The 26,860-nt window shown below is 48.1% G+C and overlaps 10 protein-coding genes across 10 annotated transcripts; 3 read left to right on the forward strand and 7 right to left on the reverse strand.

Moving 5' to 3' along the window:
• Window positions 1–102: 102 nt before the first annotated feature.
• On the reverse strand, window positions 103–1,744 carry F9C07_10408 (putative ribosomal N-lysine methyltransferase; the record flags this gene model as incomplete). Its single annotated transcript, XM_041292330.1, has 6 exons — window positions 103–454; window positions 527–638; window positions 709–771; window positions 847–904; window positions 962–1,557; window positions 1,606–1,744. 6 exons carry the CDS (start codon window positions 1,742–1,744, stop codon window positions 103–105), a joined length of 1,320 nt encoding a protein of 439 aa, XP_041146747.1.
• A 230-nt stretch (window positions 1,745–1,974) lies between these two features.
• On the forward strand, window positions 1,975–2,733 carry F9C07_10407 (alpha-N-methyltransferase NTM1; the record flags this gene model as incomplete). Its single annotated transcript, XM_041286070.1, has 1 exon — window positions 1,975–2,733. The coding sequence occupies one exon, from the start codon at window positions 1,975–1,977 to the stop codon at window positions 2,731–2,733; it is 759 nt and encodes a 252-aa protein (XP_041146748.1).
• Window positions 2,734–3,354: 621 nt separating this feature from the next.
• Window positions 3,355–4,673, reverse strand: F9C07_2067802 (uncharacterized protein; the record flags this gene model as incomplete). Its single annotated transcript, XM_071508729.1, has 5 exons — window positions 3,355–3,630; window positions 3,696–4,017; window positions 4,184–4,245; window positions 4,307–4,425; window positions 4,496–4,673. The coding sequence occupies 5 exons, from the start codon at window positions 4,671–4,673 to the stop codon at window positions 3,355–3,357; spliced, it is 957 nt and encodes a 318-aa protein (XP_071366677.1).
• Window positions 4,674–4,985: 312 nt separating this feature from the next.
• Window positions 4,986–12,519, forward strand: F9C07_1589150 (TFIIIC transcription initiation factor complex subunits Tfc3). The gene is made up of 6 exons (XM_041286071.2): window positions 4,986–5,460; window positions 5,507–5,575; window positions 5,630–6,039; window positions 6,239–7,332; window positions 7,414–7,858; window positions 7,917–12,519. The coding sequence occupies exons 3-6, from the start codon at window positions 5,973–5,975 to the stop codon at window positions 12,014–12,016; spliced, it is 5,706 nt and encodes a 1,901-aa protein (XP_041146750.1). The 5' UTR covers window positions 4,986–5,460; window positions 5,507–5,575; window positions 5,630–5,972; the 3' UTR covers window positions 12,017–12,519.
• A 503-nt stretch (window positions 12,520–13,022) lies between these two features.
• F9C07_10404 (uncharacterized protein) lies at window positions 13,023–13,775 on the reverse strand (the record flags this gene model as incomplete). The annotated part of the gene is made up of 1 exon (XM_041286075.1): window positions 13,023–13,775. One exon carries the CDS (start codon window positions 13,773–13,775, stop codon window positions 13,023–13,025), a length of 753 nt encoding a protein of 250 aa, XP_041146751.1.
• A 1,778-nt stretch (window positions 13,776–15,553) lies between these two features.
• On the forward strand, window positions 15,554–16,613 carry F9C07_2068823 (uncharacterized protein; the record flags this gene model as incomplete). The annotated part of the gene is given in 7 exon segments (XM_071508743.1): window positions 15,554–15,740; window positions 15,788–15,807; window positions 15,857–15,897; window positions 15,925–15,926; window positions 15,945–16,012; window positions 16,066–16,439; window positions 16,508–16,613. The coding sequence occupies 7 exon segments, from the start codon at window positions 15,554–15,556 to the stop codon at window positions 16,611–16,613; spliced, it is 798 nt and encodes a 265-aa protein (XP_071366678.1).
• A 1,358-nt stretch (window positions 16,614–17,971) lies between these two features.
• F9C07_2233168 (uncharacterized protein) lies at window positions 17,972–18,460 on the reverse strand (the record flags this gene model as incomplete). Its single annotated transcript, XM_071509927.1, has 1 exon — window positions 17,972–18,460. The coding sequence occupies one exon, from the start codon at window positions 18,458–18,460 to the stop codon at window positions 17,972–17,974; it is 489 nt and encodes a 162-aa protein (XP_071366679.1).
• Window positions 18,461–19,257: 797 nt separating this feature from the next.
• Window positions 19,258–20,482, reverse strand: F9C07_10402 (putative ankyrin repeat and socs box protein; the record flags this gene model as incomplete). The annotated part of the gene is made up of 2 exons (XM_041292331.2): window positions 19,258–19,767; window positions 19,823–20,482. The coding sequence occupies 2 exons, from the start codon at window positions 20,480–20,482 to the stop codon at window positions 19,258–19,260; spliced, it is 1,170 nt and encodes a 389-aa protein (XP_041146753.2).
• A 783-nt stretch (window positions 20,483–21,265) lies between these two features.
• Window positions 21,266–22,584, reverse strand: F9C07_2283974 (uncharacterized protein). Its single transcript, XM_071510665.1, has one exon. The coding sequence runs from the start codon at window positions 22,320–22,322 to the stop codon at window positions 21,336–21,338; it is 987 nt and encodes a 328-aa protein (XP_071366680.1). The 5' UTR covers window positions 22,323–22,584; the 3' UTR covers window positions 21,266–21,335.
• Window positions 22,585–22,894: 310 nt separating this feature from the next.
• Window positions 22,895–25,785, reverse strand: F9C07_2283975 (uncharacterized protein). Its single transcript, XM_041286076.2, has one exon. It carries the CDS (start codon window positions 25,543–25,545, stop codon window positions 23,260–23,262), a length of 2,286 nt encoding a protein of 761 aa, XP_041146754.1. The 5' UTR covers window positions 25,546–25,785; the 3' UTR covers window positions 22,895–23,259.
• Between the last annotated feature and the right edge of the window lie 1,075 nt (window positions 25,786–26,860).

The raw sequence follows: 26,860 nt of genomic DNA on the forward strand, positions 1-26,860 counted from the left end.
ATATCCTCCATCAAGCCAGTCTTAAGAACGAAAAACATAACTCGTTTAGAACCCAACCACAAGCCCATCATCATTTAGAAAACAAACCAAATATATCAAACCCTATTCCCCCTGACCAACAGCACCTATAGCCTTCTCACAAATCCGCTTAATCTGTCCCCACCTACTAAGTAACATCTCCAACCTCCCCTTCTCCCACTTCTCCCCAACACTACTTCGTCTTCTAGACCCACCCAACTTCTCCAACATAGACCCAATAATCTCCATCGTCCTCTCACACTCCCCAAGATAAACCCCAATCCAACTTCGAATCACCTCCGCCGATTTTCCCGCATCAAAGGCTCGTTTCGACCGGCCCTCGATATAGATGCGGAAGTCCCGCTTCGACATGTATTTGAGACAGGCGGCTGTTTCGGTGCTGGCGTTTACGCCGGTTTCTGTGACTTCGAAGTTGCTTCGGGAGTTTTAGTTAGTATAGACGGGATGGCGGGGTTGGGGAATGGTGAGGGAGTGGGATTTGACGTACCCGAAACAGTCTTGGTGGACTAATTCTTTTTTGTCGGTTATTGTTAGGTCTTGGAAGATAATGTCGTCTAGGTATATTGAGTCGGATTCGTTTTTGTCGAGGAAGAAGCCGTCTATGGATTTCTCTTTTGGTTAGAGGGATATAAGGGTGGGTTAGGGGTAAGTCTGGTAGGGGAAACTGACATTCGACGAAGAGGAAGTCGTTTGAGTGGGCGCCGTAGCTCATGTAGACTTCTGAGCCTTTTTCTAGGGGGATGGTTAGTTTCTTGAGGGTCTGCTTCTACCGTTGGTTAGATAGATGGGGTAGGGGTTGGTATTTACCGTATCGTTTGGTAGCTCGGAATGTGTAGTCGATATGGTCGAACCTGACTTCACATGCCTTTTCTCTGTTAGGTAGGGAACTTAAGAATTAAAGTGAAAGGATGAGTGGGCTAACCGCGTTATCCTCATGATTGAAATAGTCCGCATAGGGGACCATCGCGATGGCGTCGTTCCAGTCCTCCGGTTCGTCCTTTCCGGGGGAGATATAGTAGAAGCTTCTTGAGTTGATGATGAGCCAGTAATATGCGAATGTCTTCCACTCTGTTTTAGGGAACACGGAGAGAACCTGTTCCCAAGCGTGTGTGAGTCGCTTTTCCTCTTGCCCGAGCATGTTCTGATACCTGGTGTCGTAGTCCACGCCTACGGGTACTTTTTCGAAAGAATTCCATAGCCCAGATACAGAAGGGGGGAGAAGACTTGGTGTTGAGGAATTGTCCTCGTCTTCAAAGGCAGAATTGGATCGTCGGAGATGACTTGGCCATAGTATAGGCGTGCTATCTTCGAGCTCCTGCCAATTTGGCCAGACGTTGCGCCATGCGTCTATCCCTTTGAGGGTTTTGGTGTCCCCGTGCGTGAGATATGCGGCTAGAATGCCATGGATGGATGTTCCCTCTGGGAAGAGATCCACGAATGAAGATGGGATGGAGTCAATGGATAGCATCGCCGTTTGTGGAACTGTGAGCATAATCTCTCCCTCCTTTCTCGTGATGGCTTGTTAATCATTGTAGTGAGGTAGTACGATTGTTATTGTTGACGTACTCACTTCTATGGTCTTCGTTGCGATCATTCCTAACCGGCGGCCGGGGAATCGAGCTGGTGCTATGCCGTTGATCTCGATTCCTTTCGAGATAGCCCAGTTTGTGAAGGCGAAATGCTCTTTCCCTGGCGATTCGTCCATCTCTGCTGCTGATTCCTCTACAGCTTGAGAATGTTGATATGTCTAGGTTGACTCGTCGTGAATGTATGCTGACAGTAACTGCCTCGATCCCGGCCAATCACAGTGTCCAATTTACCGGAAAGTGATTACATAAGCCGGCGGAAGTTCCGTGATTTCTCATCAAAAATCTCGAAGTTCGCGGAGAAGCAAGTTTCACGGCAGAGGAACTCGTCCGGTGACAAGTCGTTGCGATGGCTTCTGAACCAGTCGCATCGGGGCCCAGTGAGGCCAACTTGGAGAATCCCGCAATGGCAACCCCAGACTCTAAGATCGACCATGCCGCTTCTATCCGATACTGGAACAGCGTCGCTGCCAACTCCAACACCATGCTGGGCATGTTGGGGAGTTACCCTTGGTATACACGCATCGATCTACGCGGTTCGAAGAGCTTTCTTTCTAAGGTCCGACGATTGGTACCCGGTTGCACCACTGAAGGGAAATTGAAGCTGGGAGCTGATTGCGGTGCGGGAGTGGGGCGCGTAACGGAGGGGTTCCTCAAGGATGTATGCGAAACAGTGGACGCAGTCGAGCCGGTCGAGAAATTCACTCAGGTTATACGCGACAGTGCTCTGAAGGGCTCTGGTATCGTGGGCGATATTTATACCGTCGGGTTGGAGGGGTGGTACCCGGAGAAGAAATATGACCTGATCTGGACTCAATTCTGCGTGGGACATTTGACGGATGTCCAGTTGGTTGAGTACTTTGTGCGGTGTCGTGAATCATTGACAGAGACGGGAATCGTGGTAGTCAAGGAGAATCAATCGACTGATCCCAATGGAAATGATATGTATGATGACGAGGATAGTAGCGTGACGAGGACGGATGAGAAGTTCAAAGAGATCTTCAAGCAGGCCGGGTTGATTGTTGTCACGTCTGAATTGCAGCTCGGGTTCCCAAAAAATTTCAAGCTGCTCCCTGTGAGGTTCTATGCTCTCCGGCCGAAGAGTTGAACTCAGTTTTCAGCATTGTGATGGGCCTTCAAACCCCAGGAGTTGCATATTGGGGTCTCTGGATATAGCTAACGGGTTTCCAAAGTGCGCGAACCAGTGCGATGCCTGGTATTCTTAGTGCCTTGCTTGGTATCCCTATTTGCTAATGCCAAGCTTATGCGTGTGCGCATCCGCCGCATACTTATGCCCAATGGAACCGTTGAAGACGGCTGATACTCGATATGACTGACTCCCTCATCGTTCATGATACGACGGAGTCAAAAATGGAGTGGTCATCTGAGGATTGACGAGCAGCCCCTATAACAACTAGACACAAACATTAGGCAAAAATATACGATGACCTGAATACATTAGAGCTAGGGTATCTATATACAATACATTGGATACACGTGGGACTTAAAGCATATCTTCGTTAACCTTGCTGTCCACAACTGGAAAGCTGCCGCAGTTTCCGTTGAGGACATATCAGAGTTCATGGCGTGATTGGACCAACCTAATTTTTGAATGAACTGCTGAGTTCATGTAAAGGCGTGCTTGTTACCACTCCGGAGCTTGCAAGCGCGCAAAGAGAAAGGAAAGGTCGAGGCTAATTTGCGCCCTTCTGTGACGCGAAAAAATGAATCATACGTTTGAATGGCCGTCAGACGGGGTAGACTGCGTAGAGGGCTTTTCCTTATTTTTCTCGCGGCCCCAAGGCCATAAGTTCGGCATATGTTCGTGTATCGACTCGAGCCGAGTCCGATCAGCCGGCGCGCTAATATCATCCGTGTAAGGAATGCCTCCTTGGCCGCGGTTTTCAGCCCATGCTTTCTTCTCGCGACGAAGATCACTTTGGACCCATGGGATGGTGATTAGAGTCCAGACGCCGGCCCAAACGAACGGCAAAGACCATCCAAGCTATGAAAAAAACACCCGTCAGCTTTCTGAATTATACACCATTAACAACGGGATGGGCGATTTACCGTATACGCGACAGGCTTTGGTGTTGTAAAGACAATTGCAGTGATGACAGCAGCAAAAATAATGGAGCCCCCGGCCCAGAAACAGTTCATTTGAAAGAGCATACGGCGGAAGTATGGGCTGGAAAGATACCGGACTCGAAGGGCATACCGGTATGTCTGGCCGCCGCCGCCATCCACTGCCACCACGTCTTCGATCATAACATATAGAGCTGTGGGCATTGTAGAGCCTTTTGGGGTTGAGGATATTCGGAATGGAGCCTTGAAACCGAGCACACGAAGAATATCGAGGGCCAAGTAGACACCACCGAAGTAGAACATGACGCTCGGGAGAACCATGGCTACAAGTCGCACTATAGATGTATAAGTATGGGTGAAAGCAATAAGCGGTAGGGGACGTTACCATAGGGTTCCTCCTGGACCGTTCCTCTGGCTTCTTGTTAGTATACCAAACAGCAGAGATCAGCACAATGAATACTTCCGAAACTTACACGATAAGTTCAACGGCAAGGATCAACCAGACGATGGTGAAATTGATATGAAAGAAATCCAACTGTGATAGAACGTCAGTTCCCGATATATCCTTACCATGGGGGCATCTGGATCAAGCCTACCCATGATTTCCGTGCGTTCAACGGCCGAGTGCGAGAATCTTTTCGGAACAAATTATAGAGCCGGTAGAAGTATTCAAACACAGAGATTCCTCCTAATGCAGCTGTCACAATGGTAAAGACTAATTGCACAGGTTGGTTAGCACGTATGTCATGCCTGTGTATACAGTAAAGACTATGCAAGGGACATACCCAAGTTATGTGACAGGTTCGTGCCATACCATAGACCGAAGTAGAGTGCCACAGGCTGAGCGAGGGTATCAAAAACGAATAATATCCAGAAAAATGCGATTGACTTCTTTCGTGTCCGGAGTGAGTAAGGGAGCGGCGGAGGTTCCAAAGGGTTGGTATTAGCGGTTCCTTCTTCCATCGCTATAGCCCTAGCGATGGTGAGGATATGCGGAGAATAACTGGGGTTCGGCAAGTATTGCTGCGGATAGAGATTAATGGAGGGGAGAGTGTCATGCAACAAGATTCATGGTGTGAGCGAAGAATGGTAGAAATGATACGAGTGTGAGTGGCGAGGAACGGGGCTGAGTATTGCCGCTGTCAATGCGCGTTGGGATTGGCGATAGTTTTATTTGGGCTGCAACCAATTCATGAAGTGCATCAAACGGTAGAAAATTGTTCTAGGTCGAGAGAAAGGAAAGGACCGGAAACGAATGGAGTAACTTTTTGGTCTGTAAAGTATTAGACTTTTTTCCACTTTTTGGGTTGAACAAACAAGGTGCCTGACGTAACTGGAACCCGTGATGTCATCCGACATCTGTATGAGATTACAATGTGTATGTTTGGTTCACGAACTAAATGTACAAGGCGGTATGCCGAGGAAGAACAACAACAACAACTGGATTTTCGATTATCTTTCCCCCCGAAAAATAACCATAAATACCTTACACAGTTCATACCCGCCTGATCATCGGAGTGCTTAAGGTATTATCTTCCGTAGGATCAAAAACTTGAAGAGAGTTTGAAATATTATTGGTTCCATTTGTTATTATCGGCGGTTAACTGTCGCCGAACTTCCGATGGTAGTGCCGATTGACAGATTCTGAATTGCCCGTTCTGCACAATTTCAAGTAAACGTTGGATAGAGTAAACGGCAAACCCGGTCTAGCCGGCCGATCAGCGACGATCCATCTTGGATGATGCATTAGGTGCGTTATGCCGAGAAATCCAATGCTGTATGACTAATTATGATAGAATATTGTGCAGCGAATTCAAGTAACTTTGATTGGGCATCCTAAACTGCTTTGGATTAGTGGACAGCTTGTGAATCCATCCTTACCTATCTTTCTAGCCTTTCTTCATTAACTAGTGCTCCAGGGCTGGGTATCATATTAACCGCATTCGGGAATGAATGAACGACATTGCACTGAGGGCTACGGAACCTCTCACGGACTCAAGACTGATACTTGATGCCTGAGAAGTATGGCACAAATCACGTGGCAGAAGACCCGCCACCCCCACTCATTTGCTGCACACAATTTTCCTTCTACGACGATGGTTCGAATCTCGCGCTCAACGTGGATCAAAGGCTTGTCAAATTTCTTTTTGCGACGGAGAGATTATCGCCCAGGTGACGAGTTAAGATCAATGGGGACTCGATAATTTTTTTTATCCCACTCCTTCCCTTACCTATTGGCCACGATTCAGCCATGTAAATAGGATGGCCCCTAGTCTACGAGAGCTGATTGATTTTCTCCTGGCAGAGATTGCCCTCTGCGGTGATCAAGGTCAGTTCGTGGTCTTTCCTTGTGTTATTGTTGTGAGGGTCCACTACTGCAGCACCGACTCTAATTTTGGCGATTTGATATCCAAACCCCTGTATCCTGCTTCTACTGGAGCTTGGGTCAACACTCTCTTTTTGATTCCAGATTTAAATAACACAATTGGATTTACTATCGAAAGTATAAGCAGACTAATATACTCCAGGCGCTTCTCCTTCCGATATCTTGACGTTCATCAATACTTTCTATGCCAAGGCTGCACAGGATGCATCCACCCGCAACCATGTCGTCGACCGGCGATTCCAGGAGAAAGTCTGGTCGTGGCTAGCAAAAAACCCTGAAGTTTCTATTGGCGAAAATGGAGAATGCAATGCTCTGAGCCTTAGTGATGTAGAACGCCGTGTTAATGATGCACCCGACTCTGAGCATACTGCCCAAAACCAAATCCGTGTTTTTGTCTCAAAGGAGAGGACATGGCTTGCTATCACAGGCCATGAACCAGACGAAAACAAACTTCTTGCCACAGAATTTGCTCTACTATCTATCATCGCATCACGCAAGGCGGATGGCATTGCTCAGACGGAATTGGTGAAACTGAGCGGCCAAGACAAGCGCTCAGTCCCCAAGCGAACTGACCAACTGCAGCAGAAAGGATACATTGAGAAGAGGGCTGTCCAGATCAAATCAACCCGAACTAGTCTTTGCACCCTACGTAAATTTATGCAAGCAGAACAATCATCTACAGAAACGACCAAAGATCAATCCTCGGGGCAACCACAAGTGATAGACTATAAGGAGTTCAGCAAGCAGCTTTTTAGTATCCTTCGGGAGCATGAGATCATTTCCCGTGTCGATCTTAAGAAGATTCTCGGCTTTGCCGATAGATGGCGCTGGCGTATCCTCTCTCGTGCTCTGCGGAAATTTGAACGCATAGGTGTCTTAAAGCGGGTCAAGGCCATGTCGCAGTTCTCTGAGAATGATAAACATTATTTTGCCTGCGTGAAGCTTATACGAGAACCGACCGAAAAGGATTTGGAGTTGTTCCATGAATTTAGTCGAGGCATCTCGACTAATCTGGAGCAGGATGATAATGCTGAACTTGATGAAGATGTAGAGCCCACTGATGCTACCAGGGAATCTCCTCTGCTGAACAATGGCGAAACGCTCAATGTGATGAAACGAGAGGAGGAAACTGATGAAGCTGGTCGGATTCTTCCTCTCTGGACTCCAGACCAGACAATCCACAACCTGATCCTTGACGTTGTTGAGAATGCTGGAACGGAGGGCATTATGAACCAGGTGCGTTAAATTGAAAAGACAGAAGAAAAAAAAAGGAACTACCTGTCATCGTTGAAGGAATGAAATCTGACCTACCCCCAGCAAATCATCAGGAAATGCTTTGGTGGTTTCTATCGTCGGCCATTGGAGAACACAATGAGTCGCCTGGTAGAATGCTGGCAGCTCTCGCAACCATTGCACCTACGCCACATGGCTATTGTACGAGACACGGTACTAAACCGCACTATAACCCAGTATAACCATTTCACCGCAACAAACTTTGCAAAGCTTGTCGAGGCAGGCGAGTCAGCCTGGGAAGCTGTTGAATTCACCCCGAAAAATCCGAAGGTGGACAAGATTCGTGCACCACCTGTTGACGCACAGCCAGAGCTGGACGAATATGGACTGCCCGTGGCTGTCCCTGCAAAAGAGCTCGTGAAAAACGGCGATGTTTCTCTTCTGGAATGCATAGTGGCAGTGGACCCGTCAAGCTACAATGCCACCAACACTGACGCTGCAGCAATTCGACTTAAAGATGGAACATACGGTGGGTTACTCCAAGTCTGAGGAACAATGTTGTCATCTATACCACTAACAATACTTAGCACTCCACTGTGGGCAGACCAAGGCACCAGCCGGAAGTAGAAAGCTTGCTACGCGTTCTGACATAGTAACTCCGAGCAGGCCGAAAAGAGCACGTCTAGATGTATCGGACTCGGAGATGGGCGATAGGACCCCAGGAAGTCCTATCTCGACTATCAAACGTCGGAAAGTACCAAGGGATGAATCTGAAAAATTCCAAGGAATGTCTGAGATCGAGAAGCTTAAAGCTCTTGGTTTGGATGAGACTTGGACCGAATACAACGCTCTGTTGATCGAACGTCCGAATTCTGGAGTTTATGTCACACCTCGTGGAAGGCGAAGACCTACTGGTAAAAGACAGGGTCGGCCAAGGATCAGTCGGATTGCAATCTTCAAGTGCCCGAAGCTGTCGTCTTTTCCCTGGTTTACCGAAGAGGCTGAAACAGGCGACCAAGATGGTGGATCACAACAGCCCTCTCGGGAACAGACTGTCGAAGAGACTGTCGAAGAAACGCCTGCTCCCACACCTGTCCCTACACCTGCCACGACGGGCAAGGCCTTGGATGCTCCCGAAGATATAAATGCCACACCTTCCCGAGGCACTAAAAGACACCCAAGGCCATCAACATCTAAAATTGGACCTAGCCCAGCAACTATGCGCACTGCAAAACAGCGACGCATTACCGACTTCACCACTAAGTCGAATAATGTTCCTATTACTGAAAGCGGAAATCCCGAAGGTAATCCAGCTGGAGACCCAAGGCAGGATAAGCCTGATGTTGGCAACGATAATAAAACCGAAGGAAAGCCATTGAAACGGAAGAGGGCTGAGTCACCAAACCAAAACAGTCAAGAGGTTGTCACCGAGAACGGTCTAAGAGAGAGCAACGTTCAGGCAACACAGATCTTAGAGACACCGTCCAAGAAGCCTCGCGAAGCAGTCCGAAATGAGGGAAACAAAGACGCTATAGGCGCTAAAGACAAACCCCCAACTGATCAAGCGCCTGTTAACGACTTAAGTGACTCAACACCAATGGAGACAGAGGCATGCACTACCGCCGAGACAGACGGGGTTGCAATGAACACAACACCGGCATCTCAGGCTGTTCTAGAGAGTAATAATGGCGAAGAACTCAAAGCCAACCCCTTGGAGCGCGCCAAGGATGCCAATGGCTCGAGCGGAGCTCCGACAAATACGAAAACACTGGCTGAGAGCAGTAGGGCTAGAGAAAACGTGAAGGAAAAGAAAGGGTCTGTCGGTTTCATTCGGCGAAAGATTATTTTGGACATCGTCGAAAAAGCTGGCGGGGCATTCCCTATGGGAACTGAGATCTGGTACCCGTTCGCGACTGCGTGGAGGAAGACAAAGTACAAAGAAACTCCTGACCTTCGTACGATCAAAGCAACTGTGAAACACATAATTGATGCTGGAAAGCTTCGCCAGTTAACCTTCAGTGGCAAGGATAACAAAGGGGTCATGGTAACAAAGAATATCATAACCAAACCTGACATGCGGCCGGATGACCCCCTGGTGTTGGATATGCAGAAAAAGATGCTGGCTGCAGGCTCCCGCCATTACATTCCAGATAATGTCGACTACGATCCCGAAATGACAAAGACTGGTGCAAGGAGAGTCACTTTTGGAAAAGATGGCAGAGACCCCAACACGTATGCCAAACTTCCTGTCGAGTCAGCGCTCACAGTACAATTGCAGTATAAACCGGGCTTTGTTGTAGCCCAGGAAAAGAGGAAGGGCCTGAGCGTTCAGAGGCGACTGCTGCAAAGGATTGGAGAAGGGAAGGAAAATCATTCAAAAGTGGTTCGACTTTTGTCACTCCAGCGACCGTTGGCACAAGACTCGGCTACTCCTGGAATAACTGCTGCTACAAGACCTAATCAAATAGCTAATCAAGGTAGAAGGCGGATCAAAGCGGGACGCCGATCTTCCGTACTCCACGCGCAGGACAGCTCGACCGCCGAGGGTGGCCGGAGAATGAGACGTCTTTGGATCCCTATATCGTCTATGGCACCGTACGCAATGCTGATGAACCCAAGACAGACGTTCAATGCAACTACAGGAACCTTCTCGACAGACGCGGGCCTTGCTGCTTTGCGGGCTGCAAGGAATGACCAGAAGAAGAAAGTGCGCGAGTCACCGCGTGCTCTCGAGACCATCGGCGACAAAACACCCGAGCTGCCTCATTCGCTTGACGACTTGTTTAGCCAGACACGGCGACGCACTGTTGACTACTCCGAAAGTGCAGACCCCCGATCGAACCGGTTCTTTTATGATACGAATGTGATTATGCGATGGGAACTTCAAAACGAAGGACTGCTTGATAAGAAGAGCGCAGATCTTTGGTACATCAACCAGACAGTGCAGGATAGTTTTGATAGTGTTCCATTGGAGGGTAACATACGGTTCGACATTGATGAACCGGAGCTCCCAACGCGTCCCCCGCTAGAGCCGAGGGTTACGAGACAAAGGGGGCGCCAATCCGATTTGCTTGCGGAACCCGGCTCCTTCGGCGCAATGACGCCTCTCGGACACAACCGAACCCTGGCATCTCGTGCACTGGCCCCCGGAACAGCGCAGAACCGTCGCTTGGAGAAGCTCACTGCATCAATGGCAGCTGGCGACGAGTCAGATACAACATTACAACCTACTGGATCTCGAGCCCCTGCTCGCCGGAATCGCACTGGCTACCAATTGCCGCACTTGCTAACTCAAAGGCTCATGATTGCGATTGTTGTAGTCCGCGCCTTAGCGGGGGGCTATGAAGGTAAGGTTGTCGACTGGACGCTCTTTTCTAGCAGCTTTCCGGGCTATGATCCGCTCTTCATCCAAGCGAAAGGGAAGTATGTGTTAAGCAAGAACCGGCTCCAGCTGGCGAAAATGCAGAGCGACTTCCAAGAGCGTTACCTTGAAGCATATGCCAATGGCCAAGTTCCTCCGATCAATTACGATGACCTTGAGGGGTATGATTGGGAATGGATTGTCGACTGGGCAAACGCCCAGCTCGATGTCCCCAAGTCCGAAAAGCTTCTTCCGGACCTCCCAGCCACAAGAGAGCAATTTGACAGTGTATTTGAGATTCGCGAGGAACCGCCGAGCACTCTGGACGATATTTATCAGACTACTCAGCCATTGACCATCAATCGCAAGCGTAACCTTCTTGCGAGCGCTCCATTCGCCCTCCCCCTGATCGATAAACACAAGCCGCCTGCCCCTCGGAAGCAGGATCTTTCTCGCTTGGAAGTGGTCAAATCATGGATTCGGGCCAACGTCGTTACTCCGGAAGATGCATACAGACCCGCTGAGGCACGACAAGCACTGTCATACATGGGAAGCTTTATAGATAGCGCCATCGATTCGTTGGTAACAGAGAGGGTCATATCAATGGGTAACAGAGGCAGGATCACGCCGGGCCGCAACTACGACATCACGGATCACTTCCTGCAGGCATTGGGACGCAAGCGACTGATAGAAAGCACCCAGCTCCGACGTGCAGCCAGGTTCAAAACGCAAATCCTCGACCCAGCACTACAATCCGAAGGCAAATTTGAGATCAAATATAATGCCGAAGACGGCGACATACTGGCAATGATCAACCTAGTGGCCGCGCGCAGAGTGATCCTCAGACCGCGCGATCCTCCACGCGATAAATACGGGTTGACAGAGGGTGGGTACCTCACCAGACAAATAGACAAGGATAAGCTCCGCTTCAGAGTTGAACTGTACCCCGTTGAAGAAAACTACGTGTACGGGAACCCGATTGAGAAGGAACTCAACGATGTTCCGGCGCCCTGTCCGCCCCGAGCCACGAACAACGGGGTGGCCTGGGTCCCCGAAAAAATTCCTGTATGGTGCGATATACATGGTGGCTTCATCAAGCTACTGTGGGATTTGGCCGTCGCGACAGTAGCGGGCTGTGTCGCCAACAGACCGGGGCTCAGCGCCGCCAGCATTGCCAGCATGATAAAACCTACAATGGGAGCATGGGAAATCGAGCTCCTGCTGAAATGGATGACAGAGATCGGGGTCATGAAAAAGGAGGGTCTCGATAGTGAGAAAGAAGGTGGATGGATACTCCAAGAATGGTGGTGGATGATACTACGCTAGTTGTTCGCATCTATCCCCTTATATTTGAACATGTACTGTACTATAGTATTCGTCATATAATCATGAAGATTAATTATATGCACGCACCCAACTCTGTACCTTATCACCTAATAACACCACACTACCCGTGCAATATTATAAACCGGAAACCAGTACAGCACATTTACAAAACCAATACCTCAAGTAAACAGACCATTGGCACAGTGAACGAAAGATGCCTCACACGCAGCCCTAAATTGTTATTCTGGACGACATCCCCAACCAATCACCCACCCCATTTTGCCAATTTTCTATGTATACCTTTCTTTGAGTTTCATCCTGCTTTAGTCTACAGACAAAGTTCGGGCAAAGAAGTACAACATTTTCAGGGTTGCACAGGGGCGATCTAGAGCGATCCGTGCTCTGGGGCAACGTTGCACTGGTGGATTGGGCACGGCCACTAGGCAGGAGGTGGTATGTCGTGTGCGTTATTTAAAATCGTTGTTATAGGTGTTGGTTATTATGTCCCTCTCATGAGTATGTTGGGTGTTGGTAGGAATGGAGTCGTGAGTGGTTGGTTGGTGGAGTTTGACGTTTTAATGGATGGTATGGAATTGAACTGATATTGGATGCCAGTTAGTGCAAGAGTAGTGTTTTGACAATTTACTTATGCGTATTCATAAAGTATTACTACTTTATTAATGTAGGATATAACTCTTAGTTGGTACATATTCTAGATTACTCAGGGCTTCAATGAAGATAGGCCAAGCCCTAACAATTCACAATACGGTGCATAACAGCGGTAATAACTAGCTTGCAGCATGCATACAGGAGAGTGAGCTATAGCCGATGCCCATGCACTACACTATATGAAAGTATGTATAGACTATCGCAGAGAGGGTATATCCAAACATCAATCATGTACTACGTTACTTAACGCACACTGAGCACGCGACGACAGATTAGACGACCACCACAGTCCATCCCGATAAAGCAGTTCCCCAGACCTCCATTTGTTCCTCCAGATCTAAACTGTATAAAAGTGACCACTATCAGTAACGATATTTCTCTCTGCAAAGGCGGGACTCTTTCCGCCTGCTTCAAGCACTAGTCTACCGGATGAGTCCAGCGCATCCGGTAAATCTGTGATCAATTCAACATCAATTGGAGGGACGCGTTTGGTCCAAGACGGTGCAGTTTCCGGCGTATACGGAGGAAGCACATCCTCGAGAGTTTTACGGTAGATATGCTTGCGTTTATCACGCCGCATCCCTAGACTTAGCCGCCAATTAATCGCCTTAGCAAGCTCCTCTGCGATAGACGCTAGGATCGCGTATCGGACAGGGTCGTAATCCCTCGGATCTGGCACGCGGCTGAGGATCCATGACCGTTGGTACCAAAAATACTCGACCTCTGGGCGTATAGCGTAGTACTCGCCCGCAGCCATGGCCTCGTAGAGACGGTACATGGACCGGATAGGGGTATCTCTTGCGCGCCAGATGGGGACAGAAAGCATGTTAGTAAGATCTTCGGAGGCCATGCGGGACTCCAGGAGGAGACATTGTTGAGCATAGCTTCTAGGGGTATGGGTTCTGGGACAGGGAAATGCCATGTTGGGAGGGGGACAAAGAGGCACAGTAGTGCGAGGATAGGATACTGGTGTCGGTGACTGAGACGGAGGAAATTCCGCGGAGGTGGAGCGGTGTCTCGAAAGTGTAGATGAATCGGCGGAGGCGCATCCACCATGTGATTCGTGGCCGGGGGTGGTTATGGGTGGCATTCTGTGCTCCTGGATGATCTAATAGGGGTTGGAAAGACGGTGGAGTTCACGATAAGATCGATTTATTACAAGTGGTGGCAGGGTCGGCGCTATTCCTGATTCGGATGCTACTGTTCCTTGAACGTTGGACTTGATATTTCGGAGCTGCGAATATTACCTTGACAATTGGATACTTGTATCACTTGACGTTAACCTTTATAGGATAATCTTAAGGAAACTGGTCTGATGTTTCCTGCAAAGTTCAAGAAGTTACTGGAAGGAGGTTCTCATGATATCATGCCAGCGAACAAAGAAACCAACCCCAGACGCATGGTCACAAAACTTGACCAAAGCTGCCTAACATACAGCATTTGTGGCTGTGGAAGAGGATGTCGGAGCTGGATGATTATTATGCTAGTTTGATGTCTCGCACCATCTCTGACTATGCATCTTCAGCCTGGTACAAGCCCCAATTGAGTCGATAATGTCCGCGCGGGACCTTCACTCAGTGGTATAGAGTATAGTTTATGGTGAAGTAAGGTCTCGGCTCATAGCCTAAGTATGCTATATACTTACGCTTTGTATATCGCTGAGTCAATACCCCCAGATCCGGAAACCTGGTTCATGGAGATTAAGCTGTCAGAGTCTCCGGGGCTGACTCACGACCTTCTTTGGATGAAAAGAGCGTCCCCCATCGGTTGGGATAATGAGATAATTATTCAGAATTCTAAACATGACGTGCGTCACTTTCTTTGTTGATTTGGGTGAGTTTGTCTAGTGCCCTGAGCGTACGAAGATCATATTCACATAGCCAGTAATAAGAAGGGACATTGGATCCGTGAAAATCATACTTGATCCTATCATATGACTATACTTGATTATTTGAATGCGAGCCTCGGCATTTAAGATGACGTTCTATAGTGAAATGTAATGAGTAGTGCCGGACTGACTTTGATGTCTTGTAGACACGATACATATGATCAGAGTATCTATCCAGATAGACTAGTCACACAAATTATGCGAGGTAGATCGGCTGCCAAACACCAGCAGAGAGACATCTCACAATAGTTTATTAGTAGATCATAGTACGGTTAGTCTGTTGTACTTACCTAGTCCGTAGCCATAAGTAACGGTCCCAATTTCGTGAAATCCTGTTTCTCCGGGCTCAGTCATGGGAACGGTCCAGACCACCGATTCACCACTCGATATGACATGGAATAAAATATGGGCTATCGAGGCCAACCCGACTGAGTGTCTGGACAGAGCGGTTGGACGGCGCTACGGTCAGGCCTCTTGCGGAAGAGCACCCGCGATGGAACATTCATTCATTGTTACCGTGCAGTCCAACGCGTTTCATTCTTACACGGACCCCTGCTTTTGCCTAATTTGTTGCTTGCTTGTCTTGTAAATGGTTTCTGCCTTGTGTTATAGACATCGACTTACTTAAGAACCAACACTGACTTGGTCCATTGTCCGTAGCTATCCCCATTAGGGTAGCAGCCCCCCGTCTAAGCCCTAATATACTTCCCGCTGTTCTCGTCGGAAGTATCCAACGCTTTCCACCAACAAAGTAAACAAAGAAGCCCGGGGAAAAAGTGACGAAATGAAGTGCCGGACTAGACATGGATCGGCAAATTGCCGTAGCGCCTCAAATCCAGCGACTGAAAATGGACGATTTCTTTGTTCCGAGCTGCACCACTACCTGCTACTGGCCCTATATCAGAGAGAAGCCCCCATCCATCGACCATGAAGACTCTCTTGTTCTATGCTTCAAGTCATGAAGCTATCTCATTTGATTCATGTCGACCCAGCAGGGTATTTTACCCCCTCCTCCCGGGGTAGAGCCCAATTTTATCAACCCTCAGAACCAGTTTCATGGCTGCACCCCATTCGTAGCGTTTTACTTGACCATCAACTCTCTGGCTCTGGTGATGCGACTCTATACGCGACGATTTATCATACGAGCTTCGCTTGCGATCGATGACTGTAAGTGTTTCTACCCATACATAGACAATATGACTAAATGTTGGTAGACCTCTGTATCATTGCTTATGTATGCGAACCTGCCCATACCGACTGTTAAGAGATACTAAATAGAGCAGTTTCTATGCGTGTGCTTTGCAGCTACCGTTCTAAAAGGCATGTAGCCCTGAGCTTCCTTTCGCAGCAGCGGTTAACCGGTCTTACCAGGTCGTGCCTTGGGGATTGGACGTCACATCTGGGATATCCCACGTAGCGCGTCTACAGAGATCGCAAAAGTAAGACTAAGCATCATAACGACAGAGTTCATCGCATTAAATAACGAGACTAGAATAGCTTCCATAGCTTCCTCTCATATATCCTCTGTCTAGCCTCTTCCAAACTCACCATCCTCTGCTTCTACTACCGCCTCTTCTCCTCCCGAGCCAGCCTGAAAGTCCTGATTATCATCGGCATCATTTTCGAAGCATGTGGAACCCTCGCCCTAGTGGCTGTCGCTAACTACACCTTCACACCATTCGAGCGATTCGGGGATCCGACAGTCAAGCCAAAAATCCCGCGAATAGCCCCCATTTTCTTCTCAGGGCTACTCGCTATGATAACAGATATATACGTCCTTGTGCTACCGATACCATCAGTACTAAGGTTGAAGGTACCTCTACGACAAAGGCTGAAGGCTCTAGCTATCATCATTCTTGGAGCTAGGTGTGTATTTCCATCTCTCTCCTCCACTCTTCGATCTCAATCACAGGAAGCAGCTAACGAATACATAGTGCATGCACTGCAAGCATCGTACGTGTCGTTCATACCGCGAACATGAAAGATCCCAACGTATTATGGCATGTACTCTTCGTGGGCGGCGTAGGATACTGGGTGTAAGTCTCTCCCCGCGCACCATTAATACGTATCAGGTCTACTACGAATCCGACTTACAATTATTCCAGTAGTGCGGTGGAATGCAACCATGCCCTCCTTTGCTCGTGTCTCCTCGTACTCCCTGTCTTTATACAGCACCACTGGCCCAAAGTGAGATCACTTTTCGGTCGACTCCGCGGCAAACAAAATGGCTCTAGTGCCGAGAGATCTCCCACACGGCGCACGTGCTCCTGGCCAGCCCAGGATCAGTGGAATGTTAATAAACGGGTCGACATTTATATCTTTGAGGAGTTTAGACACTTTGAGAACCTGCCGAAGGCGCATCTTGCGATACATCCTAATCGACAGTTGTCTTCGGCTGATATAGACCGGGGGGGGGGGGAGTGATCGTCGCTAGCTGGTTTCGTGGACTCGGGCTTGGGTGTCTGGTAGGGTGGGAGTTGGTAACGTGGATGGGATTGATGGTTATATGCTGGATATGCTTGCTACCTGGACTTGTATATGTGTATAAGTTATTGTGAATAAACCTTCATGAATGGGAATGGGTAGGTTGGGCTCGGGGGGACTTCGTTCCCATATAAAAGTAAGATTTCAAGTTTGAGAGGGCCGCCATCCTTTCCGAGTATACATAACCAGCCTGATTGGTAGAATAGATTTCTTACAAGACACGCTCTGCATACCTCTTTCCTGGCTATTCTGATATATACTAGATGGCGCCGCATGATAGGATACTAGTCCATGTGCGGTATTTGGTAACCAGACTAAGCACATACTAGAGTGCGATGCATGAGCTGGGGCGTATACCTCTAGATCGTATACCAGTGTCCGCTACTAAATATGTCTCCAGTCACCAAAAGCACCTCCAGAAGATCTTGCCGTAACCTCCTCGCCATGGCCTGATATAAACAGTAGCAAAGGCCTTATTAACTAAAAAGGAAAAGATACTAACAGTAAAGAGCAACAGTTTCATTTTCCTTGTACAGGTGTATGGTAACGTTCTGTTCCACGGTGTTCGTAATGGACTAAGCAAGCCCGACATTTTCCCGTTAAGGTCCGAGTCTTGTTTTCACCCCGGGGTATCTCCACTGGGTCTGTGTCTTCAAGAAGAAATGTTTCCCTGCGTGACAGGCATCTCATACATGGAGTGATGGTGAGATGCTCATCTTCGTGCCAATTCATCTCATTGGGAAATATCTGAAACGCGCCGGTGTATTGACCTATTTTCTTGGGGGACCATGCCCAGCGTGTTGTTGCCGCTGTGTAAATATAAGAATAAAGCTCAAATGCCCATAGAGCGTGATGAAGCCAGAGCTGCTCGACAAAGGATGGAGGGTGGATAGCATCAGGCGGAAACGGCATTGTTAATCGCACTGGTGTATTGGAGCAAAGCCAGTCATGATCTCGTTCTCGCTCACATTAGGACGAGCTGGTTTAGCCTTTTTAACGTTCTCAATGAATGAGTCGTAACAGATGCAAGCAAGACGATGGACCTTGGCAGCTGAATTTATCGCCTGTCGAATGGGGGTAGAGCACTCTAGCGACCAAAATATGGACTCCATGACTGGTGGCATTGGCTCCCAATGCTTGTCTTCCAGACATTTCCGTAATGTACGCGGCCCAATGGCCGCAGCCTGTATGGCTACAACTAATCGAAATTTATGGTCATTGAATCCTGATGTCATGGAGCAAGAGGCCACAACTGCCTCAGTGATCCTGGGATAGTAAGTGTCGAAGACCTCATTGGCCTTTAAGGAGATCTGCAGTAGCCCATCTAAGCTTGTGAAGTCCCAACAAGACTCGAGAATCTGGATGATAATCTCTTCTGGCAGTTTTTGAAAAGGGTCTATCATTTTGTGTTGGCTATTTCAAAAGAAAAAATAACCGAAGCAGAAAATAGGAACATGATAGTGCTTGACGAGTCAAAGAGGGTGGAGGAGGTGGACGCTCCCTTTAATACTGTGGAGAGCTAAGGCAGTCGTCATATGAAACACGTTTGGTGCCAAGCCTGGTGGGAGTCAGGCCCTTCACTTACTCCCTGAGATGTTGTACTGAGGGAGTTACCACTCTCACTCCTTACTTCCACCCTAGCAACCGTTCCTCAATCCATAGCTCTTGAGTATCATCCAACATTATCGTAGGGTCGCAATACTGCCCCGAAACCTAACCCCTCAACTGTGATATGATACAGAGCCAGTCATTAACGACTTCATAGATGATTGAAGAAGCTACAATAATTAACTTTCGCAGAGCCTCGGAGCTGTTGGAAGCGTTCACGCACCACACAGTCGAATAGGCTGCATACCGACCTTAAAACTAGTATAACTCAAGCGCTCTGTGGCCACTGAGGAGACTAATAGACTAGTTATAAGGTTCAAAACGTCGTAGAACCTGGTAGCACATTCCACAGAACTTAGAGCCATATGAATTTTTGCCTCGCTGTACTGTGATTTGCCAGATCAGGATCTGGAGGGCCATCAAAGTATTTATCTTCTAGTAAAGTCTGCGAGTCGGATCGGGTGTTTTCTTCGCTTAAACTTGTGTTCATTTTATCTCATATCTCGTGGCAATATGTAACCCAAGCACTCCAAATCGTCTGAATTTGCAATAGTCCGATTTCCCTTTAGAAGTAAGTAATGGAAAACTGGATCTAATAGAAGGTACAATATGAACCAAGCAACGGATCTACACGCCAGTCATCCGGAGACCGCCTGGCGCATTCCAGAAGTGTTTGGTAATTCTGTCCATCAATGTTTTTTATCTCTGTGTCAGCACCTCGCGCACCTAATATGCCAATTGCATCCATTTTGATATTCCGGGCCGCCTTGTGTATAGGGGTCTCACGGGTGCACGCATCCCGAGCGTTGATTGAAGCGCCAGCGTCCAGAAGAACAGTAATACCTTCTACCCACCCCATAGCAGCGGCTAAGTGCAGAGCTGTCATGTCTTCAACCATTAAAGCATCGGGATCAGCACCGCTGGACAAGAGGAGCCTCAGAGCATCAAGAGAATGGGATCTGACCGCAAGGTGCAACGGCGCAGCCCCCGGGGCGTGGGGTTCGAATACAGCTGGAATATCGAGTACAGGTTCATACTCAAGTAGTAATTGAAGTATCTCAATTGGTTTATCGTTAGCTGCTTCATGTATGGGCGCCCAACCCTCAAAAAGGTCAGTTAGTCAGAAATAAATAAATGAAACAGAAGGTTAAACCAACATGATTATAGCTTCGAGCATTCACGTCCGCGCCATACTGCAGCAGTAGTCGTACCATCTTCAGGTCGCTCCTCATGCAAGCCTCCTGTAAAGCGGACCGTCCAGGGCTGTTTCTAGCGTTTGGATTGGCACCATATTGTAATAGGAGCTCTGCAACTACAATATGATTTCCAGCGATAGCCCAATGTAGGGGAAATCGACCACTGGCCATCGCAGGCCTTCCAAAACAGTAGCTGCTCAGGCTGTACTGACGGATATTCACTGAAGCTCCCTGGATCAACAGGAGTTTTGTCATATCTCTGTCTCCAAGCTCGGCCGCTATTGAAAGGGCGGTGCGTCCAGTACAAGGATCCCGAGCATCAATGTCGACATGATTCAAAATCATCTCCACCGTGACAACAGTGCCTCGTCGTACTGCGTCCAACAATTCGTTAATGTATTTCGGATCAGAAGGGGTTTCTCTTCTGTACAATGACGGGACGATCGAGGGTGAAGGCGCAATATTTGACAGCCGCTCAACGTATTCGATAATTGCGGACCCAGCATCATCATCGAATTTGCGTTTCTGTGTCGGAAGTGAGTTTGTCCAGCTATTGGCACTGTTATCAAGTTGGCTTTTCCCCGAAGTATGTGTTGTATCTGGGTCTTTGCTTATCATCATTGAGGTTCGGAAGGAGAGAAGGCTTGCAGTGGCACTGTCAGCGGTATGAAACTATACTGAACAAATAGGATCTCCAATACACACAGCGTCAGACTCCCCATGCCATCGGAGAACATCCCCTTTGTAAGTTGGAAACGCGAGATTAAGGAAAACACCTCTCCTCTCCTGAAATACCACGTCACATATCCACTTTTAATGCGTTTAATTCGATGAACCTTTGAATTCCCGTCCGACGTCTGATCCACAGACGTTTCAGGCTGAAAATGCCGCTCAACTCTCTCCTGGATCTGAAGGCAAGCCTGATGGCAATCATTGAGAGGATCAAGCAAATCATTCAGGGCTTGCTTTATTTGAGGGTCTTTGTCAACAACTGTTCGTACATCCTTGGATTCTAGGGCAGTTTTCAGGTTTTTCGCCAGTGTATTGAAGTTTTTAATATCGCGACTGATACTCGTTATCTCCCGGGGAGCGTCCCTTATTGTTGTGAAAAACTGGTAGAGCTTCAACGAAGCCCCGACTGAACTCTCCGCCAGCGTCAGTATGGCAGAGGCTGTCCCAATAGCTTCGAGAGCCATTTCTTGCTCCCTTGTCGCGTAGAGCTAAGAAGCGATGCCTGATTAATGTATCGCACCAGCTCTTAACTTAACCAAACAGAGACTTTGAAGATGTATTGCCAAGTTTGCATTGGATTTGATTCTGAATAAGATTCTACACCACGATAGCGAAGAAATCCAAGTGTGGCAGAGTTCCAAACACTGCCCCGCGAGGCTGAAGGCAAGCCGGTCTTGGCTCACTTAGGAACATGATCTGCGTCACAATTTCGGTCACAGATGGCGCGACAGTTTGCTACCACTCAGACCTGCCTGCCAGACAGCACACGATTGAACGTGGCATAGTTACCCTCATTCCTCGAATCGTAGACCGCAAACCACGCCCCCTTCCACCAGTGGCCCGAGAACTCGTCTTCCTTCAGGACCTCAAGCCAACAGTGGGCGACATCCTCGGGTGGATTTCCGTAGACACCACATCCGTGCGCACCAAGCACAAGTAGGCGATGGCGATGGATCGCTACAATGCGCAGTGCCAGTCTCATCTTGTCCTTGGTGGTGTTGCGGTGCCTGTCGAGGGCGAGGACCTGCTTCTTCCGCCATTGTGGCCTGGACCGAGAGTTACCACCATGGTTATCTTTCACATCAAAGGTTTGCACCCGAGGCCGGTATATAGCCGCGAGGGTTATCGTGCTGAAAAGTGGGAGGTCTTTTGCAGGAGTATGAGGAAATAACAGTCTGTAGCCGGAGGCCATGTCACTGCGCAGGACGACTATGTAGGGAGTGTAGATTGCCTCATCCAGTGCCAATGGGTAGTCACTCTCATCAAGGCTTACCGCCAGCGAACTGCGGTGGCAGATTGCCTCCTTCTGAGCGACAGCACCGTTCAACCAACCACCACCAGGCTTTTTATAGCTGGCAAAATTGATGATGAGGGGCCGCGGATCGTGAAGATGGGGATTGGTGCCTCCAGTCCGCATGAACTGAGATATTTGAATGGCTGCATTTAGAGTGTCCTCATTCAGGACCCTGATGGAGGCACGCTCGGGGAAAGCAGGACAGTACCTAGGCTGGAGGCGGGGGAGATCTTCACAGGAAAGTTTGGTAGAGTGGTAGACATTTATGGATGGGCTTAGTTGCTTTGTTATATCTGGGATAACCTTGAGTGTCTCTTTTGCGATCCGCCGGAGGACATCTCTGTGGTGTGTGGCTTCGGTAGCTCTGGTATCATAACCATTGCGGTTGTGTTGAGGTTGATAGTTTCGTGATTCAAAGTCTCTCCGTCTGCGCATGGCTGTGGGCGATATTCAGGCAGAGACTACTGAATAGAAGGCTATAGTAGGATCTTGGTAGTCCCTACAGGTTGGTCACGGTGCTTTTACCGACTACTCGGTATACGTATCTTGGGTTTCCTTGGAGTTGAAAGGCTGCTTTGAATCGGCTACATGAAAGGGCGTTAAAAGAGGTGGGAAGAGAAGTATATCAAAAACGAAGGATTCGTAGGCTCTCAGAATACCTTAACACATGGCAGATTTCGCCTTGCGCCAAGTACCACAAGAGATGATTAGGATATCTCCGACCATATTGGACTTGGCTTCCGCATATTTCAGTAATATGCTTGCTCTTCTTGTATCAAGGTTTGCTTGGATGAGACGAAGGTTAGACTGTCAAACAAGTACGTAGTAATACCTGGTAATCCCCTAGGAAAATATGTGGATTTGGACACGGACGGCCTCATGTCTACTGTACAGCAACGGTTGAAAACGGAGTACTCCTGGGAGTCGACTGGACGGATACTCGGAAGTCTTAGGTCTTTCAGGACAAACTCTACATATGATTGAGCATTCCGTTTATGCAACTAGAACCTGGTATTCTAAGCCGTAAATTTAATTCGAGTTTTACCTAGCCTAGGATTCACTGCTGAAGGGGGTTTATCCATGGGTCTATTTAGATCACATAACTTTTTTCGGGGGACCCGATCAACTCTAAATGCATCTCAAGAGCGAGCAGACAATGACAGAAAGCTCCGAGTAGAAGACCAGGCTTGCTAGCCTGCTGTTTAGTTCGGATTCTGGAAATCCACGTGATGAGACAGAGACCAGTTATACAAATTTGCTGTTCGCACCAAGACTTCGAAGTCAAGAATTCATAAATGGGAAGTCCCCACAATGGTGGCCTTGTATGTATGACTGCCAACATACATTACTCTCTCTTCAGCAAGCGCATTTCTTACAAGAGCACAAAACTTTTAGTAGCAACTGCACTGCACGCGCATTTCACACAACAGCCCTTCCCGCGTAATATATTTAGGAATCCCGCAGCTTCCCCTTTCAGCTGCTCCAAACCATCAAGAGCGAGCCACCTTGCGGCGGTATTGGCCGTGACGAAGAAGTACCAGGCGCTTGAGAGGGAATCTGTCGTATCAAGCCTCCGCAAAGTCTCGCAAAATACCCTCTCCGGCGAGCTCGCAAGCTTCTCTGCGCTTGATGGATATTTTCTGGTCACTTCTACAACCTCTGCCAATCTGGCACTATCCAAGACTCCTCGTTTTTGAAGGTGGCCTGTCGTAATCAGCTGGTTGATCCACGCCTTGCTTTCCTCGTCCTTTAGGAATTCCGGGCAAGGACATATGTCGATGATGTTAAACGTGAGGCACATCTCTTGCTTGTCGCGAAAACCCATCCGCCACTTTTTTGATTTCTGAGGTCCCGTTTCCCACTCATACACCTGAACAGCGGAGAAGGCGTCCGTCCCATGATAGCCGATAAGGGTCGCAGTCAGCCTGCCGGTAAATACACCTGGCCAAAAAGTGATCGGAATTTCAGACTCGTGCAGGACCTCACCCCATGCAATCGGAACATCTGTTGGGCCGTCAACGATACGCATCTTGCGCTCGCCATTCCTTGTAGGGACCCCGAGACGTATGTGTATCACGCCGGGGTTGATATCCGCCGGATCAAGAGCGTCAAATGAATCAAAGAAAACACTCCATCCCCAAGAACTGACCAAAGCCGAACTGGCGACATATTCCTTGGAGTACTGATGACCTAGCAGCATGCGCGAGATAATGTCGAAGCACACAAAGGTGTCTGGAGCCGTCCCTACAAATCCTTCTTCCTGGCAACTGATCTCAAAGTCTTCTTCACATAACCCCCAGTAAGCCTTCAAAGAGAGCGGCAGATTATCGCACTTTTCCAAGTTATGAACTCGAGCAAAAGAGATAATAATGAGTATCATTTGCGACCATTTTTGTCTGTCTCCAGATTTTAATTTTTCCTTCTTCTGTTGTATCTTTCCAAGGAGCTCCGAGACGAGACAGCGGTCTAACTCTGCTATGTCGAAGAGGAAAGCTACAGCACCCAGGAGGTTGCGCTCAACTTGGGAGGCCATAGAAGTCACCTTGAGAGAGGCTAGCACGGACGGCTGAGCGGTTGATGAGAGAAGGCGGATGCAATGAGCAGCGATGGAGTGTGCTTGTGCCTCGACGTTCTTTTCAGAGACACCGGAGAGCATCAAGATCCTCCTTATAAAGCCTCGTGCAGTGGTACGGTCTTCACCTTGGATAGGGGGATCCTCCTCCACTTGTGACAACTTAAATAACGGCTCATTCTCACCAGCCGCGTCCAGTAGAGTGGCAGAGGCCTCAAAAGGCTGGCAGTTCTCTAAAAATATGCGAGGATTATCACCAAACTGCATGCCCACTCCATTAATTTGGACGTTCACACCTATTCCTAGCACATAATAGCACCAAACGATAATGGTACTGCTCCCAGAGTAAGTCCGCAGGTGGAGGTTCCTATGCTCAGGGAAATCCTGAATAGACACCAGGTTCATAACCAATGTTTGTAGAATGACGAATGGCAGAGACCGCTCAAAAACGCAGGCCAGATTTTCTTGTTGTGTGGCATTATTAAGACGGCGTCTCTTTCTGTACCTCTTACGATGCTGCCCGTTCTGCACATCTTTGAAGATTTTATCTTCCGTTCTCTCGAAAAAGCCGGTCCATGGGAATTGTGCTGTCTGTTGCTGACAAGCCGTAATGGCTCCAAGAACGGACACATAATCTAATTCCTGTCTGGTATCGACAGCAGCACCTCTCGAAAGCTTGCACGACACGGTAGTTATCGCTTGGGCTAACGACTGCTGTTCTTGGGAAAAGGCGAGAAGCGACATCTGAATCACCATTGAGAGCCATGCCGGGTTAGGGTTAGTGATTGCTTGCTGAACGGTTGGACCAGACCCGACTTCGAGGGCCAGCTGCTCCTCTCGGAGAACCCGTGAAATGATAGATTGTCGTGAATCAGCTACGATACTTTTAAAATTCTCCTTCAGGTAGTCTGCAATACGATGCCTACCGAGGAGAGCTGCAAGGCGCAATTCTGTGATGCCGTCTGAGCCGGATCGGTTGATGTCGTGAAGGACAGCTAGTGAACCAAGCCGGAGAACTGTTCTGGTCACAGGTCCTATGATATTGGACAAGTCAAATGACAGTTGGAACGAAGCAGGTAAGGTCATGGTGTAACAGGCCTTGAACGTTATTGATCAAACTTGTTGGTTTTGTATAGCAACAGACTATATACGCCCTCTCAACCGATCAATGCCTCTCACCTCCAGTTATTAGGAATGAAAGAATGGATAAGGCGGGGAATCTGGCAACGCCTACTTAGACATTACAAACGTACGTACTTGTAGTAGAAACAGGCCTGAAGCGGTGTGCCGACCCGTGCCAACACACATCTTCTAAGCCACTCGGCAGGAAGGGCAACGCCCCAGATGCTTTTGGCAACTTGAATTAAACAGTGCTTGGCATGGTACTAATCCCATAATCAGCTTAACCGCATTTCGCTAGAGTCGAATATTCCTTATTCACAATGCCGGAAAAACTTAATCAGGATACCAGAAGTGGCCAACAAATCGAAGCAATTCAGTAGGCATCATTCGTCACATGAAATTACCAGCTAAGTATCATCTGTAATAGCCCATATTATGCATTTAGCTATTAAGTGGAGAGTCTATATAGCATGGTCTATACTCCTATTATGCTTCCCTCCCGCTCTACCGTATACCGATTCTGCGATCATTTGTATACTTCCCGTATATCAAGTCACGTGACTCCACTGTGTGGCTGGTTTTGGCTCTCGTGGCTTCTTTTGGTAAATAATATAAAAAGAATGATCCTTCAGGTGCTAGCCATCCCGTACTCGGCTATTATCATCCTATAACATATTGCCTTGTATGTCCGCCTTCAATAAGGTGCGCTAGACATGTCTATAACACATCTCTTTCATCCATTTTACTGACCGGTCGAGTGGGCCACCTCATTAAAAATTTACGCGTTTTATTTCCCTAACTAAATTCAACCATAAACAATGCCTCCAAAAGCGCGTCAAAACTCAAGAGACTTAGCTGAGCGGGAGGGAAGACTACTGCTTACCATTTCTGCTTTAAAAAAGCAGGAGATTTGCAATATTCGTGAAGTGGCACGCGTCTATAATATCTCTCGTACAACTCTCTAATGATAACTTAATGGGACCATTTCACGCGCAGAAACACGCGCCAATGGCTATAAATTAATTAGAATAAAGAGGATTCGCTTGTACAATGGATTCTATTACTAGATTGGTGTGGAGCACCTCCCGACCATTCTATATACAAGAAATGGCCAATATTCTCCTCGCTGCGCGCGGTAGCATGTTGTGAACTCGTTTATGGCCAGGTCGGAAGTTATTATTGGAAAATAGTGTGGTTGTATCATCCCCTGAGCAGGATTCACCCATTGATGAGTGAGATTTGTGGTGAAGATGAAGGTGTTAGATGAGAACCACTAAGG

Source organism: Aspergillus flavus, chromosome 4 (assembly GCF_009017415.1).
Source record: "Aspergillus flavus chromosome 4, complete sequence".
Taxonomy (NCBI): Eukaryota; Fungi; Ascomycota; class Eurotiomycetes; order Eurotiales; family Aspergillaceae; genus Aspergillus; species Aspergillus flavus.

Excerpts from the sequence above, each read along its gene's own strand:
- F9C07_2283975 (XM_041286076.2), bottom strand. The coding sequence starts at position 25,545 with ATGACCTTACCTGCTTCGTTCCAACTGTCATTTGACTTGTCCAATATC.
- F9C07_2283974 (XM_071510665.1), bottom strand. The coding sequence starts at position 22,322 with ATGCGCAGACGGAGAGACTTTGAATCACGAAACTATCAACCTCAACAC.
- F9C07_1589150 (XM_041286071.2), top strand. The coding sequence starts at position 5,973 with ATGGCCCCTAGTCTACGAGAGCTGATTGATTTTCTCCTGGCAGAGATT. Across the intron at positions 6,040-6,238 it reads TGCCCTCTGCGGTGATCAAG|GCGCTTCTCCTTCCGATATC; the intron begins GTCAGTTCGTGG and ends AATATACTCCAG. Across the intron at positions 7,859-7,916 it reads ACTTAAAGATGGAACATACG|CACTCCACTGTGGGCAGACC; the intron begins GTGGGTTACTCC and ends AACAATACTTAG.